The 15,847-nt window shown below is 41.6% G+C and overlaps 2 protein-coding genes across 2 annotated transcripts; both read left to right on the top strand.

Moving 5' to 3' along the window:
• The first annotated feature begins 11,887 nt into the window (after positions 1 to 11,887).
• Positions 11,888 to 12,379, top strand: LOC143888574 (uncharacterized). Its single transcript, XM_077393019.1, has one exon. The coding sequence runs from the start codon at positions 11,888 to 11,890 to the stop codon at positions 12,377 to 12,379; it is 492 nt and encodes a 163-aa protein (XP_077249134.1).
• A 114-nt stretch (positions 12,380 to 12,493) lies between these two features.
• Positions 12,494 to 13,057, top strand: LOC143888575 (uncharacterized). Its single transcript, XM_077393020.1, has one exon. The coding sequence runs from the start codon at positions 12,494 to 12,496 to the stop codon at positions 13,055 to 13,057; it is 564 nt and encodes a 187-aa protein (XP_077249135.1).
• Positions 13,058 to 15,847: the final 2,790 nt, after the last annotated feature.

The following is a 15,847-nucleotide window of genomic DNA, read 5'->3' on the forward strand; positions in this document are numbered from 1 at the left end:
AACTTGGGATCATTAAAGTAATCCAAATTTCACACAAAAGAGAAAGACCAGAGTCGCCACCTAAGTAAGGAACCTATGACCCATAAGTGACACTGCAATGATCTGCAGTCCCAGAAGTCTAGATTCGTTACCCGATTACGAGAATGGAAGGTATGGAAAATTACCACCACATGCACCATTCTTGCCCGGTAATCCAGTCTTCAATTCCAAAAGTTAACTCTCTTGAATTTCTTTTAAATGGCTCATTTAAACTCTTTTGATGTGCGAACTATGTGACATGCATCCTAAAATCTAATTTCAATGTAATTCCTAAATGTGTATCTTGATTTTCTTGATTTGTTGAGATTCAATATATGTGAAAGTTCTCCTAAAATTCTAATTTGGGGAAAAATCCTAAGTGATTTAATCAATTTAATTTAAGATTTTCAATGAGAGAAGAAATAAAAAACTACCCTAAAACCCCACTGATTGTGTGTGGGGCCGACTTGTGCGAGGAATGTCATCTAAACATCCAAGCTGCCTACGTACCCAAGCCTCACTGGGATCAGAGTCGACGTAGTTCGGTGACCTAAACTAAGCTACATGCCTAAGACATCTAGAACACTGATGTAAACTGAATTGACTGTTTCAACAGTTTAAGAGAGATTATTTTGTTCAAGTTGAGTAGCTTTTATTATCCTAAGACTTAATCTAAGATGCTTTATGATCCTATCTAAGTGTAAGACGTTCCCTAAACTAATGCAGGTGAACGTACATCCTAAGTTAACTAGGCTTGTCCTATAAGGAAATGGGTTAACTAGTGTAACTATATCTATGGCACAATTGGTATCCATAGCAAATGGTCGTGATGAGGCTAGACTCCTAACTCTAGGACTCCCTAAAACCCTAGGACTCAACCATGACCTAGATTCTCCTAAAGAGGCTCTACAATACTAGCCCTTTGAAATTTTTTTAGATGAAGAGGGAAAAAGTTATGGCCGTTTTAGTAACCTTACCATACTATCCCTTTCTAATTATAACTCTTCATTTCTTTATTATTTTTTTTCAAAACAAATATGATGTCACCAACCACCTCATCCCATGTTGGATGCTTTTGCATGTGGCCTCCCCATGTGAGGCGCCCACTTATGTTGCCGACCCACATGGGTGGGTCCATATGGACCCCCACCTTGTGTGCTTTAGCCCAATGGGCCTTATGACATGTATTTTAGGTTTTTTTCAATGAAAATTCAATAAAATTCTTTAAATTCAATTTTTTTATTGATGAACCCAACCCATATGACATTTATGGTGCACTCTCGACATATGGTCGAACTATACCCTTTAGAAAAAATAATTTTTCTGACCAAAATGCCCCCGTTTGATCATTACGCATCCAAAGGCGACTAAAATGACCTTAAATTGGATTGCCCCCAAAAGGAGAAAGTTAAAAATAGAAAGTCTTCATGGTCAAACCTAAAAAATAGAAAGTTTTTAAGTTTGCTTCTTTTGGTGGGTGATATCAAACAGGATCACTTGGAATCCCTTGAAAATGCCCAAAATGCTCTGGTTTCACAAAATTTCCAATTCAAGTAAGTTTCTAAATTTAGCAACTTTTTTCAAAGTTCATAGATTCACTCAAGATTTCTCAGACACAACTTGGGGGCCAAATGGGACACATTAGAAATGACAAAAATATCCCTGAGGTGCAAAAATAGGCAAAAATGAGGAAAACCCATAGAAACCCAAAAATAACAGTTTTTCTTACTTGATTGGAAACTTGATTTTTCATTTTCCGGAGTCCAATGGAACCCCCTAGAGACTTTAAGGATTGTGAATCAACATTAAAACTTCTTAAAAATGCAAGAATACATAATCTAATGCGGAAGACCAACTCAAGACTCGATGAAACTTCTGAATCTCTTGCTTTTCAAAGCGTAGCAAAATGGGGGTGTCTGCACCCGATCACCCGGCCGACCGATTTGAAGCCAAGTGCTGGATTTTTCAGCCTTGCTTCCGCCGTCGCCCGGGAAACCCCGGTCGACCGGCCCTGTATAAAATTCCTTTTTAACTTATAAAAATCAGGGGCTTTGGGCCACGGTCTTTAGGCTTTAGTCCTAAATTTTCATACACATTTTTGGATGTGTGTATGGTTTTCAAAGATATAAAAAGTGAAGTATGAAAACCATTTGAAAACCTTTTGAAAGTGCATTTATCATAAAATCAAGAGGACTGTAAATACATTCTAAAAATGATACCATTGAGTCTTCTTGAAGTGTATCGATTCCTTCGCACTTCCTTGGACTTCGTCAACTTGTGAGTGAACATCTTCAGCTTGATTTGGTTTTTGTGACTTCCTCCAATCGTTAATGCATGTTGAAAGGTGCATGAGGGGTCACCATGTTGGTTCATCTCCAAGCTTCTTCTTAACACTTGCTAGGTAACTTGTGGGATCTTCATCTCGAGCTTCTTGACTTGGACATCTCTAAATGATGATGTCTCCAATGTGGGTGCAAGCTCCTTGATCATTGTGTGTGTGTGTGTGTCCGCAAGACATGTTTTGTGCTAAGTTGTGTGATGGCGAAATGACATATGAAATTCCTGTATAGAGCACAACATCTCAAGGCAACACATTAGTCCATTAATGCTAATCAATTTGGGTTTGCTAGCATCAAAACAAGAAGGTAAGGTGAATGATTGAACCCATGGGAACCCTTAGGCTTACACATCATACCCCTAATAACATCTAATATGTGCACAGTCCATTCTCCTTTTCACATCTACCGAGTTGGGTCCTACGGAGGGTGGACTTTGTTTAACCCTTGGGCCACTCATTGTAGACCTTTCAGTCAAGCAATTTGGGCCCTCAAATGCTTTTGCTAAAATCATTTCAAAATATAGTTTGTAAAACCATTTAATAAAATTTTTACCAAATCCACCTAGCCAGGTAATATTATAGGCCTACTACTCTGACCAAAACTTCAGATGTTGTCCAAATAATTGGGCGGAGAATTACATGTCGGGTATCCCTATTAGTCTCACAGTTCTGTCCAACACTCCAGTACTACCATCGGGTGATCCTAACAAGAACCACTATTAGATAGACCAAGAATGAAAAAATGGGCCCATAGACCAATATGATCCCTCTGGTCGAAGGACATGTAAAGGGTCATGTCTGGCACAATAACCTAACTATCTCTTGTCCACAGGCTAGTCTAATGTGATCATGTTCAGTGCGCAATCCCATTGCTACACCCACTCTTCTTACTTAGGGTCCACTACCCAAGTGACTGAGATAAGTCACTCCACGACACGTGCATGTAAGCAAGATTGGTGCTAGTTGTGTACAAGAGGAGGAGATGTCCAAACTCGACCCCAACTAGGAACCTTTAAGGTCTGCAAAGAACCAGAATTCCATATCTTCCTACTCCCTAGGATTTTTGAATCCTTGAGCATGGTATTCCTACTTTGCTCCCTAATGATAAATATATGTAAAACAAATAAGCACATATCACACATTTAATTAAATAGCACCGATAAATGTCATGAAATAAAACTTTTATTGATTAATCGGCAAATTACACTGGTTTTTTTAGGGCACTAACTCTAACACTAATAACATCCCAAATCAATGTTTGAAAGGTTTATATTTGGGTTATGAACTTTCCAAACTGTTTTAGGATCGAATAAAAAAAACATATAATTCCCGTAAGGAGAAACTACGTTTTTGGCACAACTTGAAAAATTCAAATCTCACAATTCTCTTATTGGATTTCGATGATTCTTAATGTGTTGGACTCGTATTTGAGTGTAATTTCCAACCATGTAAAGAAATCAACATCAAAAATTTCAGAAAGCAGAACGTTTCTGCTGATCTTTGTACAACAGTCCCTATGTCTATAAAATCACACAAAAGTTAGGAACATTAGATAGCCAGGATAAACGTCTGGGCTCACAGCGAGTAACCGCATGATATTTATACTTGGTTCATTATCCTCCTTATATGTTCCTTAGTTAGCTCTGATACCACTTGTTAGAAGGGTTTTTAACCCCAGGTGAAATAGCTACGTGCAGCGAAATTAGAAATCGCGTTGAACAATAACTTTTGACTTTGCCCATTAACCTAGGATCCTAGGATCTAGATGATCCGATGATGACCTAATAAAATACATAAAATATAAGAATTACCTTTGTTTCAGCTGCAATGAGAAACATCCGCGTGATCTACTACTCAAACGGCCACGATCGATCCAATTACCGTGAACTAGCAAGTTGAACCGATGGATTCCTTCAAATTGTGTGAAGAGAATTGAACAACCTTTATTCTTTGATATGTGCTGATCAAGATCAGTACCTTGTATGTAAATTTGAAGTTTCATTGATGGAGCTTTAGCTTTTCTCAAAACAATTTGAATTAGAATTGAAAAACTAGAAGATTGTAAGCCCAATGGTTTCCACCTTGGCATTCCCATCGTATTTTGATGATTCCAATACACAAGTGATTTATGATCACTAATGTGTTTGATTGTCTAAGTTGTAGATCACATTGGTGCTAAGACAACATTGCTTGGATTGAGGCCAAGAAGATCTCATTGGACCACATCATGAAGGCCAAAGACATCGAAGTCCAAGACAAATGAAGACTTGAAGAATCCATTGAAAACCAAAGTCTTATTTAGATTATAAAAGATCCAATCTTAGTTTTAGATTTTAGAGGCATAATTAAGCAAATAAACAAACACCCTAAATAACTAAGTGATTGACCTTGTAGATTTCCAACACCTTGGAACCCTCATAGCAATCCCAACTTGGCGTTAAGTTGGAAGCCTAAAAACATGAAGTGAAAATCTGCTCAACATAGGCTTCTCGGAACTCTGAGAGAATTTCTCGGAACTCCGAGAAATGGTCCAGTAGACTTTTTTTCTAACTTCTGTTTGTATTCCCGGAACTCCAAGATTTTTTCTCGGAACTCCGAGAACACTACAACGGTCGGATTTTTAGCCGTTGCGATTTTTCCTGGAATTACAACAATGCCATTGAACGGTCATATTTGGTTTTTCCTATATATATGGCATTCCAAACTTCCAAACTATCCATCCTAACACTCTTAAACTCCATTTGAACATTCAAAGAGTGAATCAAACTTGATTATGCCTCTCATCCTCTAAAGCTTAGGATTTGGATCATAGGCTAAATTTGTACATCTTCTACACTTTGTAAACCCTTGTGAGGGATTGTTTTTGTTTTTTCTTTCTTATCAAGAACTTGTATTGGGCGAGTGTTCGGAGAAGCGTAGCCCACTCTCCGTGGTGAAGATTTCCACCAAGGTTAAAGGTAATCGGAATTTGTAATCGGCACCGATCTTCGCCGAAGTTAAGAAGATCACATAGTGAAGCCATCAACGCGTTTGGTTGGTGGAGTAGAGTAGGCCTCGCGTTAGGAGGACCGAACCACTTTAAATCTCGGGTGCAATGTCTCTTACTCTTGCTCTTTATTTGCATTTGCACTTTAGATTTAACTTGTGTGCTTGAATTTTATTGTTGATCACTTAATTTCCAAAATTGGGTTTGAGTTTACAAAAGAATTAAAACTCGGTAGAAGCCTAATTTCTCACTCCTCATTTGTTGTCAATTCGGGACCACCCTTGGAATAACTCTTGGTATCAGAGCTAAGGCTCTTAAAAGATTTTCTTTTCTATAAATCTTTGGAAAAAATTTCTTTAGAAATTTCAACAAGGGAAAGATCATAAGATCTTTGGCAACTTTCTAATTGTGAAATGGCGGATAGAAATGGAACCGGACTTCCGGAAGGCCATTCCACAACTAGACCTCCCTTCTTTAATGGGTCCAATTATGGACATTGGAAGATAAGGATGCGCATCTATCTTCTTTCGATAGATGTGGAACTTTAGCACATTGTTGAAAATGGATACATGTTGCCTTCCAAACCATTTGAAGAATGGAATGTCGTAGAAAAAAGGCATGCAAATTTAAATTACAAAGCCATAAATTCTTTGTTTTGCGCCTTATCTACGGAGGAGTTTAATCGAGTTGCTCTTTTTTATTCCGCCAAGGTTATTTGGGATACACTTGCCGTTACCCATGAGGGAACTTCTCAAGTTAAGGATTCCAAAATAAACTTGTTAAAGAGCAAATATGAAATGTTTAGAATGGATCAAAACGAAAGCATTTCTGAAATGTATACCCGTTTTTCTAAATTTCTAATGAATTAGCAAATCTTGGTAAATCTTATCCTACTGATGAGCTTGTGAGTAAGTTGCTTAGGTCTCTTCCTCCATATTGGGATCCAAAGGTAACCGCCATACAAGAATCAAAGAATCTCAAGGCGCTAACCATGGAGGAGCTTGTAGGATCTCTCCTCACTAGCCGACAAGAGGAGAAGAAGCCGAAAGAGAAGGAAAAAGAGAGTCGATCTCTAGCTCTAAAAGCCTCCAAAGCCAACTCATCATCCTCTAGCGAGGCGGATAGCGATGAAGAAGAAGCTTTAAGAAAATTTAAAAGCTTATAGAGAAAGAAACATAAAAAGTATAAAACGAAGAAGAAAGAAGAAAGTGAAGTAGAAGGAGGAATAAGATGCTATAATTGCAAGAAGACCGGACACAAAAGACCGGATTGTCCACTTCTCAAGTCATCTTCCTCAAAATACAAGGGAAAGAAGGAATGGAAGAAGCACAAGGCTCTTGTCGCCGGTTGGGATGCCTTGAGCACCTCGGGCAAAAGCTCAAGCGAAGGGGAAGAAAACAAAAAGGATGATCTTTGCTTCATGGCACTCACCCATGAAGATGAGGTAAATTCAAACCCCTCTTGTAATTCATCAAGTAGTGATAATGAAAAAATATCATATGATGAATTGTGCTCAACTTTGCACTTTCAAATTTCTAAAAATAAAGTTCAAAAGAAATCCATTTCAAAATTAGAAAATGAACTTAATTTTTTGAAAAATGAATCTTCTTCCAAATCTCAAGCTCAATTTGAAATTTTTAAACTTGAGATTGAAACCCTTAAGGGTTGTTTGGATGAGAAAACTTGCCAAATTGCAAACTCCAAAATGTGGCAAGCTCTTCCAAGTCTTATGAAGATGAATTTAATGATTTTCTAAATCAAATAACCCATCTTCATAATGAAAATGAAATGTTAAGATTATGTCTCCATGGATTCTTAAATGGTGACAAAATTATTGACATAATCTTAAAGAAGACTAGTCAAAGACCTAAATATGCATATGATAGGACTAGCGTGTCTAACCCTCATGTTAGATGCCATTATTGTGGAATAAATGGTCATTACCAATTCCAATGTGCATCTAAAATTAGCGATAGTGTTGGAACCAAGAAATCTTGGGTTCCAAAGCCCCCATATGATTATCTTCATATGTGCTTAGATTAGGGGCTTTTGCTTTAAAATTGAATATCTTTTTCAAAGTTAATTAAATATCCCCTCTTATATTGAATAAAAATTCTAAATAGGGGGAGTTCTAGGTTTGTCTTTTTCCTTGAAAAATGGGGAGCTTTAAATTGAATATTCCATCCCTTTGGTTCTCTTTTACCCCAATCTTTTTTATTGATGCCAAAGGGGGAGAGAATTCTAGTGTAAGGAAAATATGAATGCTTTTATTGGAAAATCTCTTGTGCTTGTCATCATAAAAAAGGGGGAGATTGTAAGCCCAATGGTTTCCACCTTGGCATTCCCATCTTATTTTAATGATTCCAATACACAAGTGATTTATGATCACTAATGTGTTTGATTGTCTAAGTTGTAGATCACATTGGTGCTAAGACAACATTGCTTGGATTGAGGCCAAGAAGATCTCATTGGACCACATCATGAAGGCCAAAGACATCGAAGTCCAAGACAAATGAAGACTTGAAGAATCCATTGAAGACCAAAGTCTTATTTAGATTATAAAAGATCCAATCTTAGTTTTAGATTTTAGAGGCATAATTAAGCAAATAAACAAACACCCTAAATAACTAAGTGATTGTCCTTGTGGAGTTCCAACACCTTGGAACCCTCATAGCAATCCCAACTTGGTGTTAAGTTGGAAGCCTAAAAACATGAAGTGAAAATCTGCTCAGCATAGGCTTCTCGGAACTCCGAGAAATATTCTCGAAACTCCGAGAAATGGTCCAGTAGACTTTTTTCTAACTTCTGTTTGTATTCCCGGAACTCCGAGATTTTTTCTCGGAACTCCGAGAACACTACAACGGTCGGATTTTTAGCCGTTGCGATTTTTCCTGGAATTACAACAATGCCATTAAACGGTCATATTTGGTTTTTCCTATATATATGGGCATTCCAAACTTCCAAACTATCCATCCTAACACTCTTAAACTCCATTTGAACATTCAAATAGTGAATCAAACTTGATTATGCCTCTCATCCTCTAAAGCTTAGGATTTGGATCATAGGCTAAATTTGTACATCTTCTACACTTTGTAAACCCTTGTGAGGGATTGTTTTTGTTCTTTCTTTCTTATCAAGAACTTGTATTGGGCGAGTGTTCGGAGAAGCGTAGCCCACTCTCCGTGGTGAAGATTTCCACCAAGGTTAAAGGTAATCGAAATTTGTAATCGGCACCGATCTTCGCCGAAGTTAAGAAGATCACATAGTGAAGCCATTAACGCGTTTGGTTGGTGGAGTGGAGTAGGCCTCGCGTTAGGAGGACCAAACCACTTTAAATCTCGGGTGCAATCTCTCTTACTCTTGCTCTTTATTTGCATTTGCACTTTAGATTTAACTTGTGTGCTTGAATTTTATTGTTGATCTCTTAATTTCCAAAATTGGGTTTGAGTTTTCAAAAGAATTAAAACTCGGTAGAAGCCTAATTTCTCACTCCTCATTTGTTGCCAATTCGGGACCACCCTTGGAATAACTAAGATAAAGAGAGAAAACTTGAGAGGAGAAGAGAGAGATAGTCTTGGATGTTTTTCTAAGGAGTGAGAACGAATTTCCAGCCTTGGTAAGGCTCCCAAAATGTGCTATGATGATTTATACAGAGTTGGTTTCCAAAATTTAAAAATTCCACAATTTGACTGAAATTAGGAAAACTAGTTAACTAGAGTTTGGATATTGGAATCCAACACAAAGTGGGAACTTATGGAGGATTCCAAGTAGCATTGGGCATGTTCCCAACCTTTGAAAAACGTGGTTTGCTCCCCAGGGGGACTTTTTCATGTGGGGCCTATTCTGATGCAGTTGCATTCCCGTTATAAAGTTTCTGACCAATTTTTAAGCCTGTTTTTTTACTATTAGAAGGAAGAATCTGGAAAAGTTATAAATTAGGAAGCTGTAGCCCTTTGAAATCTTTTTCCAATGAGTATTTATGTACTCAATTTGGCCAAGTGGTTAGTGAGTTATAGCCATTTTAGTATACTATGTCTGTTAGCTCTTTGACTTTTGTAATTAAATAAACACTTGTTATTTAATTTTCTAATTAAATAAACTTAATTTCTCCCATCTAATGGGATAAAAGCTCCATCAATATTTTTATAATTCCCAAAATACCCCTTAATTAACATTTACTATTTGGGTATTCCAAATGCATCCTATGATGTGTATACACCAAAAAAACTATATAAATATTTTATGTGACGAAACTAGTCTGTTCATGAAATCTAGTAATTGCGGGACCCTTTTCCGAAGGATATAAATGGGTCATTAGAGTTGTGAATGGGATCGTTTCAGGGATCTGACGATCGATCATGCAGAATCCAATAATGGGCCCCACTGCAATTTTGCTTCGTAGTTAACAACTATAATCATATTGGATTAGTGGCCTCCATCGAGACGTAACCTTGAAGTTGACAGTCCAATCATTATACCCCTAATCACATCTAATATGTGTAAGTCCTTTCTCCATTCCACATCTACTGAGTTGGGTCCTAAGGGGTGGACAACTACTACCCCTTGGGCCCACTCGTGGTATTCCTTCAAGTTAAGTAGTCAGGGCCTGTAAATGCATTTGCAAAATCATTTCAAAGCATACAAGTGTTTTATTAAAAAACTTTTGAGAAATTTTATAAAATCTGCTTGGCCAAGCTATTTTATAGGACTACTACTCTGGCCGAAACTGTAGATGATATCCCCATAATTGTGGCGGAGAATTCTATGTTAGGCATCTCTATCAGCCTCGTGGGTTTGTCCAAGACTCCAGTACTACCCTCTGTTGACCCATAGAAGGTCCACTGTTAGATAGACCAAGAATCTAGGCCGGGCCCACAGACCAATATGACCCCTCATGTCTATGGACATGTAAAGGGTCTTGTCTGGTAGAATAGCCTTACAAACTCCAATCCACAGGCTATTCTAGTGTGATCATGTTCAGTGCGAGATCCCATCATCACACCCACTCCTCTTGCCTAGGGTCTACTATCCAAGTGACTTTGATAAGCCATTTAACGACGCATGCTTATATGCTTATAGGCAATACTAGTTCTAGTTGTATACAAGAGGAGATGTCCTATCTCGACCCGAACCAGGAACCTTTAAAGTCTGCAAAGAACCGGAATACCATATCTAGCTGCTCCCTAGGATCTGTGAATCCTTGATCACGGTATTCCTACTTTGCTACCTAAGGACGAATATGTCGGATTACGATCATATCACAAATATTCAATCTCATAATACCTGATGGGGTAAAAGTCACCCCCAATTAGCTGTCGACACGTAGCCCTTGAAGGGCCCACTAAGAAGTTGGCACCAGCCCCAGGGGTAGCCAGGTAATCTACCAAGGGCAGGTAAAATCAGGCCCACACATGGGCCGACACCTGTCCTGGGGTAGGTAATTCAACTACCCCAAGGCTCCCGCTATAAATAGCCTTCACAAATGCCAAGGTAGGAGACCGAATTCCTAAGAAAAAAACCATCTCTAGCTTTGGTTTTCCTAATTTTGTGCCCATTACTGACTTGACTGCCGAAGGGCCCATCCGAAGCTACAACTCCGGGTTGGTCTTCTGACCTCGTGTTTTGTGCAGGACATAATTCTCAATCAGTTCAGCAATTCGGACCCGCCAGATCAGCTCCTTCATCACTGCCTCATCTGTTACCAATTTTGGGCCTAACAGATTGGCGCCATCCGTGGGACCCTGAACTAAAAGCTGTTCCAATCCCCTTTATAATATGCAGGATGGAGGACTGCTCGAGTACCCCCTGTGCGAGTGACCAGACGTGAAACGCACCGTAGGACTCGAAGCGGGCGAATCGCCTCACATCTGGTAGCTCTCTCTGCAACAGCGGAGCAAAGCCCGGTTCACTCGGAACACCTGAATCCCGCTCCTACTCCCGAACAGATCCAAACTCTCTTTCAACAGATGACGACTCTTGTTGATCAGTACAAAAACCTTATCCAACAAGCACCTCTGCAACATCCCCCGGAAGCCTCCCGACCTGTGTAGGAAAGGTCGAATGCCCACAGGAGAGAGCCTATACCTCCCCGCCGAGATCATACCCACCACTCCTTACGGCGAGTCCATCACTCCCGAACAAGACATGTGCAAGGGAGCCTCATCACCGCCACCGGTCACGATCTCGATCGACGCAGAGGTGCCCAACCAAGAGGGCCGCACACCTCAGGAGATATCCCAGCGTCGTCGGAGCTTAGAAAGCCACTCCGACTCGGCCGCGAGTCCAACTGTTGAGGAAAGAGATAGGCTGATGGGCTGAATGGAAAGAAGAGCTGATCCGATGCTGTGAGATTCGAGGAGGTAGACCACCGAATCGAAGAGCTAGCAACGGATAAGGACCAGCCCATCTCAAGAACGTTCTCAAGCAGACCACCTTTCACTGATAAAGTGCTACATGCACCGGCACCCAAAGGATTCAAGATGCCGCAGGTCTCACAATATGATGGAACCACCGATCCCGCGAACCATATATAAACATTCAGAACTATGAAGCTCCTCCGCGGCACTTCGGACGAATTTCTTTGCAGGGCCTTTCCCACTACCTTGACAGGGGCCACGAGAGACTGGTATTCGCAGCTAAAGCCAAATTCAGTTGATAACTTTGAGGATTTCGGAGATGACCTGGCCCGGCACTTCATGAGCAGTCGGCGGCCTAGAAAAACTGCGGTGTCGCTGATGACATTGAGGCAAGGAGATAACGAGTCCCTAAAGGTATTCGTGGGGCAGTTCAATAGAGAAGCCCTTCAAGTGCCCAACCTTGATCCTTCCGCTGCTACGAACGCCCTCCTCACAGGCGCCCAATCCAGTGACTTCCGGCGATCAGTAGCCCTCCGAAATCTGCACTCTTTAGCAGACCTCATGGCCGGAGCGGAAGAATACATATCCGTAGAAGAGACACTGGCTGCCCTGGACTCGAGCAGGAGGAGAACCTCCGAAGAAAAGAACCCTATGAAGCAACGTAGGGACGATAAGGCCTAGAGAAGTGAAAGAAGCCCCCAGAGGGAGGAAGAGAATTACACTCCTCTTAATACTTCCCGGAGACGCATACTGGCCGCAATCAGGGAGGAAGACTTTGTGAAATGGCCTGTCAAAATGCTCTCGAAGGGAAACAAGAGAGACAAGTCCAAGTACTGCAGATTTTACAGGGATCATGGCCATGACACCGCTGAATGCCGGTATCTGAAGGATGAAATCGAGCTACTAATTAACAGGGGATATCTCAGAAAGTATGTGAAAAATGGCGACGATAGAAGGGAGTGCAAAGAGAAAAGCCAGCGGAAGAGGAGCCCTCATCGGTCTCAACTGTCACCCGCGCGGCATGAATCTCCTGCCCTAACGAGCCCGCGTCCAAAAATGAGCCGGCCTCAGCTTAACGGTATTATCAATGCAATCACAGGAGGGCCCGCAGCAGGAGGAACTTCGTCATCGGCCCGCAAAGCGTATGCCCGGCAAATCAATGTTATCCACACATGCAACAAGGAAATGAAAACTAAAAATGAGATCTCGTTCTCAGATGCAGACCTCGATAACCTGTTACTCCCTCATGACGATGCTTTGGCCATAACCATGCTCGTTGCTAACTGGGAATTAAAGAAAATCCTGGTCGACAACGGAAGTTCAGCCGACATCCTCTATTATCACGCTTTAAAAAGATGATGATAGGTGATGACCGTTTGAGGCCGGCCAACTCAGACTTGTTCGGATTCTCGGGAGAAGTCGTTAAAGTTGAGGGACAGATTGAGCTCCTCGTCCTTGTTGGAGAACCACCCCGTCAAGCTTTCACAATGATCAACTTCCTAGTAGTGAGGGCCACTTCCGCCTATAATGCTATCTTAGGAAGACCAGGGCAGAACCTCCTCCGTGCTGTTGCATCAGCATACCATCAGAAAATGAAGTTTATAACACCCAATGGCATAGGAGAAGTCAAGGGAGATAAGCCGCAATCTAGGGAGTGTTATGCCATGGCCCTTAGAGGCAAAAGCGCATCGGAAACGCTCCCAATCAAGCTACTTGACCTAAGGGATGAAACTCAAATTATTGCAAATGAACCAGTTGGAGACCTAATTTCTATCCCTCTGTGCGCGGACCACGACGAGAAGACAGTTCAAATCAGCTCCTCCTTGGACGAAGACACTTGAAGGGAGCTCATCCAGTTTTTGAGGGATAATGCTGATTTCTTCGCGTGGGCCCCCTCAGACATGCTTGGGATAGATCCCAAGATCAGCACGCATAAACTCAGTGTCGATCCCACCTGTAAGCCGGTAAAGCAGAAAAGAAGACATTTCGCCCCAGAGAGGTGACAAGCAATCAGAGAAGAGGTGGAGAAGCTCTTGAGGGCTGACTTCATCCGGGAGATTCAATACCCAGACTGGCTGGCGAATGTAGTGATGGTAAAGAAATCCAATGGAAAGTGGAGAACCTGCATAGACTTCACTAATCTGAACAAGGCCTGCCTAAAAGACAGCTACCCGCTGCCAAAAATCGATCAGCTCATAGATGCTACATCGGGTCACGAGCTACTGAGCTTTATGGACGCCTTCTCATGATACAACTAAATCCGGATGTATGAATCAGATATCCCGAAAACATCCTTCATAACGGATCAAGGAACCTACTGCTACCGCGTAATGCCCTTCGGTTTGAAAAATGCTGGAGCGATATATCAAAGGCTCGTAAACAAGCTCTTCAAGATTCAGATCGGACGAAATATGGAAGTCTACGTCGACAACATGTTGGTCAAAAGCAAAAGGAGGCCAGATCACATATCTGATTGAAGGAAACGTTCCAGGTTCTGAGAGATCACAAGATGAAGCTCAACCCCAGCAAGTACACTTTCGGAGTTGCCATCGGGAAGTTTCTGGGCTTCATGGTAAGCCAAAGAGGAGTAGAAGCAAATGCTGAGAAAATCAAGGCGTTGGTGGAATTAAACCCACCAACCACCATAAGAGAAGTACAACGGCTTACAGGAATGGTGGTCGCGCTGGGGCGTTTCGTTTCAAAATCCGCTGAAAGATGCCTCCCCTTCTTTAATGCCATCAAGGGAATCAAAATAGCCCCCTGGACATCAGAGTGCCAAGTTTCATTTGAAGAACTGAAATAGTACCTAGCCTCCCACCGCTGTTGACCAAGTCGGAGCCGGGAGAAGAGCTAGTACTATACCTGTCGGTGAGTCTGATGGCATTAGCAGCAGTGTTGATCCAAGAAGAGCACAACCAACCAAAGCCAATCTACTATGTCAGCAAGGTCCTACACAGGCCGAGATCAGATACAACTGAGTGGAAAAGTTGGCATATGCTCTCATCATGGCGGCCAGAAAGTTGAGGAAGTATTTTCAAGCACACGCAATAAAAGTCTTGACGGATCAGCCACTCAGACAGATCCTCCACAAGCCAGACACGTCAAGGCGACTGGTGAAGTGGGTTGTAGAACTCAGCGAATTTGATGTCCAATATCTACCGAGACCGGCGATAAAAGCTCAGATACTGGCGGACTTTGTCGCGGAATGCATTATGCCCTCGCCAAATACGGCATCATGAATACCTCAACCTCCAGATGCAGAGGAGATAATTACACCTGGGGGGTAGATCCAAGCTGGGATGGCTCAGCCACAGGTGCGAGATCTGCCGCAGCACTGGAAGAGCGGAATTAGTTGCCTGAGGAACCGCTCTAGGAATTATATGTGGACGGTTCTTCAAACAAGGTGGGCAGTGGAGCTGGCCTGATTCTTACCGGGCTCGAAAACTTCGTCATAGATTACACAGTAAGATTCGGATTTCGTGCATCTAACAACGAAGCAGAATATGAAGCTCTCATCGTCGGGATGAACCTAACAGTCTAGACTCATGCCCAAAAGTTGAGGGCGTACTGTGATTCCCAAGTGGTTGTCAACCAAGTCCAAGGAACGTATGAGGCCCACGATGAACGAATGATTAAATACCTAGCAAAAGTTCACCGCCTAGCCAGCAAATTCAAAAGTTTTGAAGTCGTTAAGATCCCAAGAACGGAAAATACCAAATCAGACGTGCTTTCCAAATTAGCAACCTCTATCTATACCGCTCTCGGGAGCATACGCATGGAATTCTTGAAAAAGTCCAGCATTGAAAATGAGATTGTCCAAATAATGCAGATAGACCACGAGCTGTGCTGGATGGATGAAATAATCAATTACCTGCATGACGGAAAACTTCCTGAAGTAAAGAAAGAAGCACTCAAAGTAGTACAAAGAGCAGCAAGGTTTTCCCTTGATGGTGAGAACCTGTACAAAAGGTCATACACACTCCCCTACTTGAAATGCCTCCGGCCGGGCGATGCAGCATACGCCTTGCAAGAAACGCACGAGGGAATTAGCGAGGAACACTTAGGGGGCAAGGCCCTGGCAATCAAGGTGCTTTTGAGAGTCCTGTATTGGCCAACCTTAAGGCTAGACGCGTTGGACCTTGTCAGAAA

This window comes from Tasmannia lanceolata, unplaced genomic scaffold, assembly GCF_043159265.1.
Source record: "Tasmannia lanceolata isolate RefF3 unplaced genomic scaffold, GAP_Taslan_0.1 ptg000012l, whole genome shotgun sequence".
NCBI lineage: Eukaryota > Viridiplantae > Streptophyta > Magnoliopsida > Canellales > Winteraceae > Tasmannia > Tasmannia lanceolata.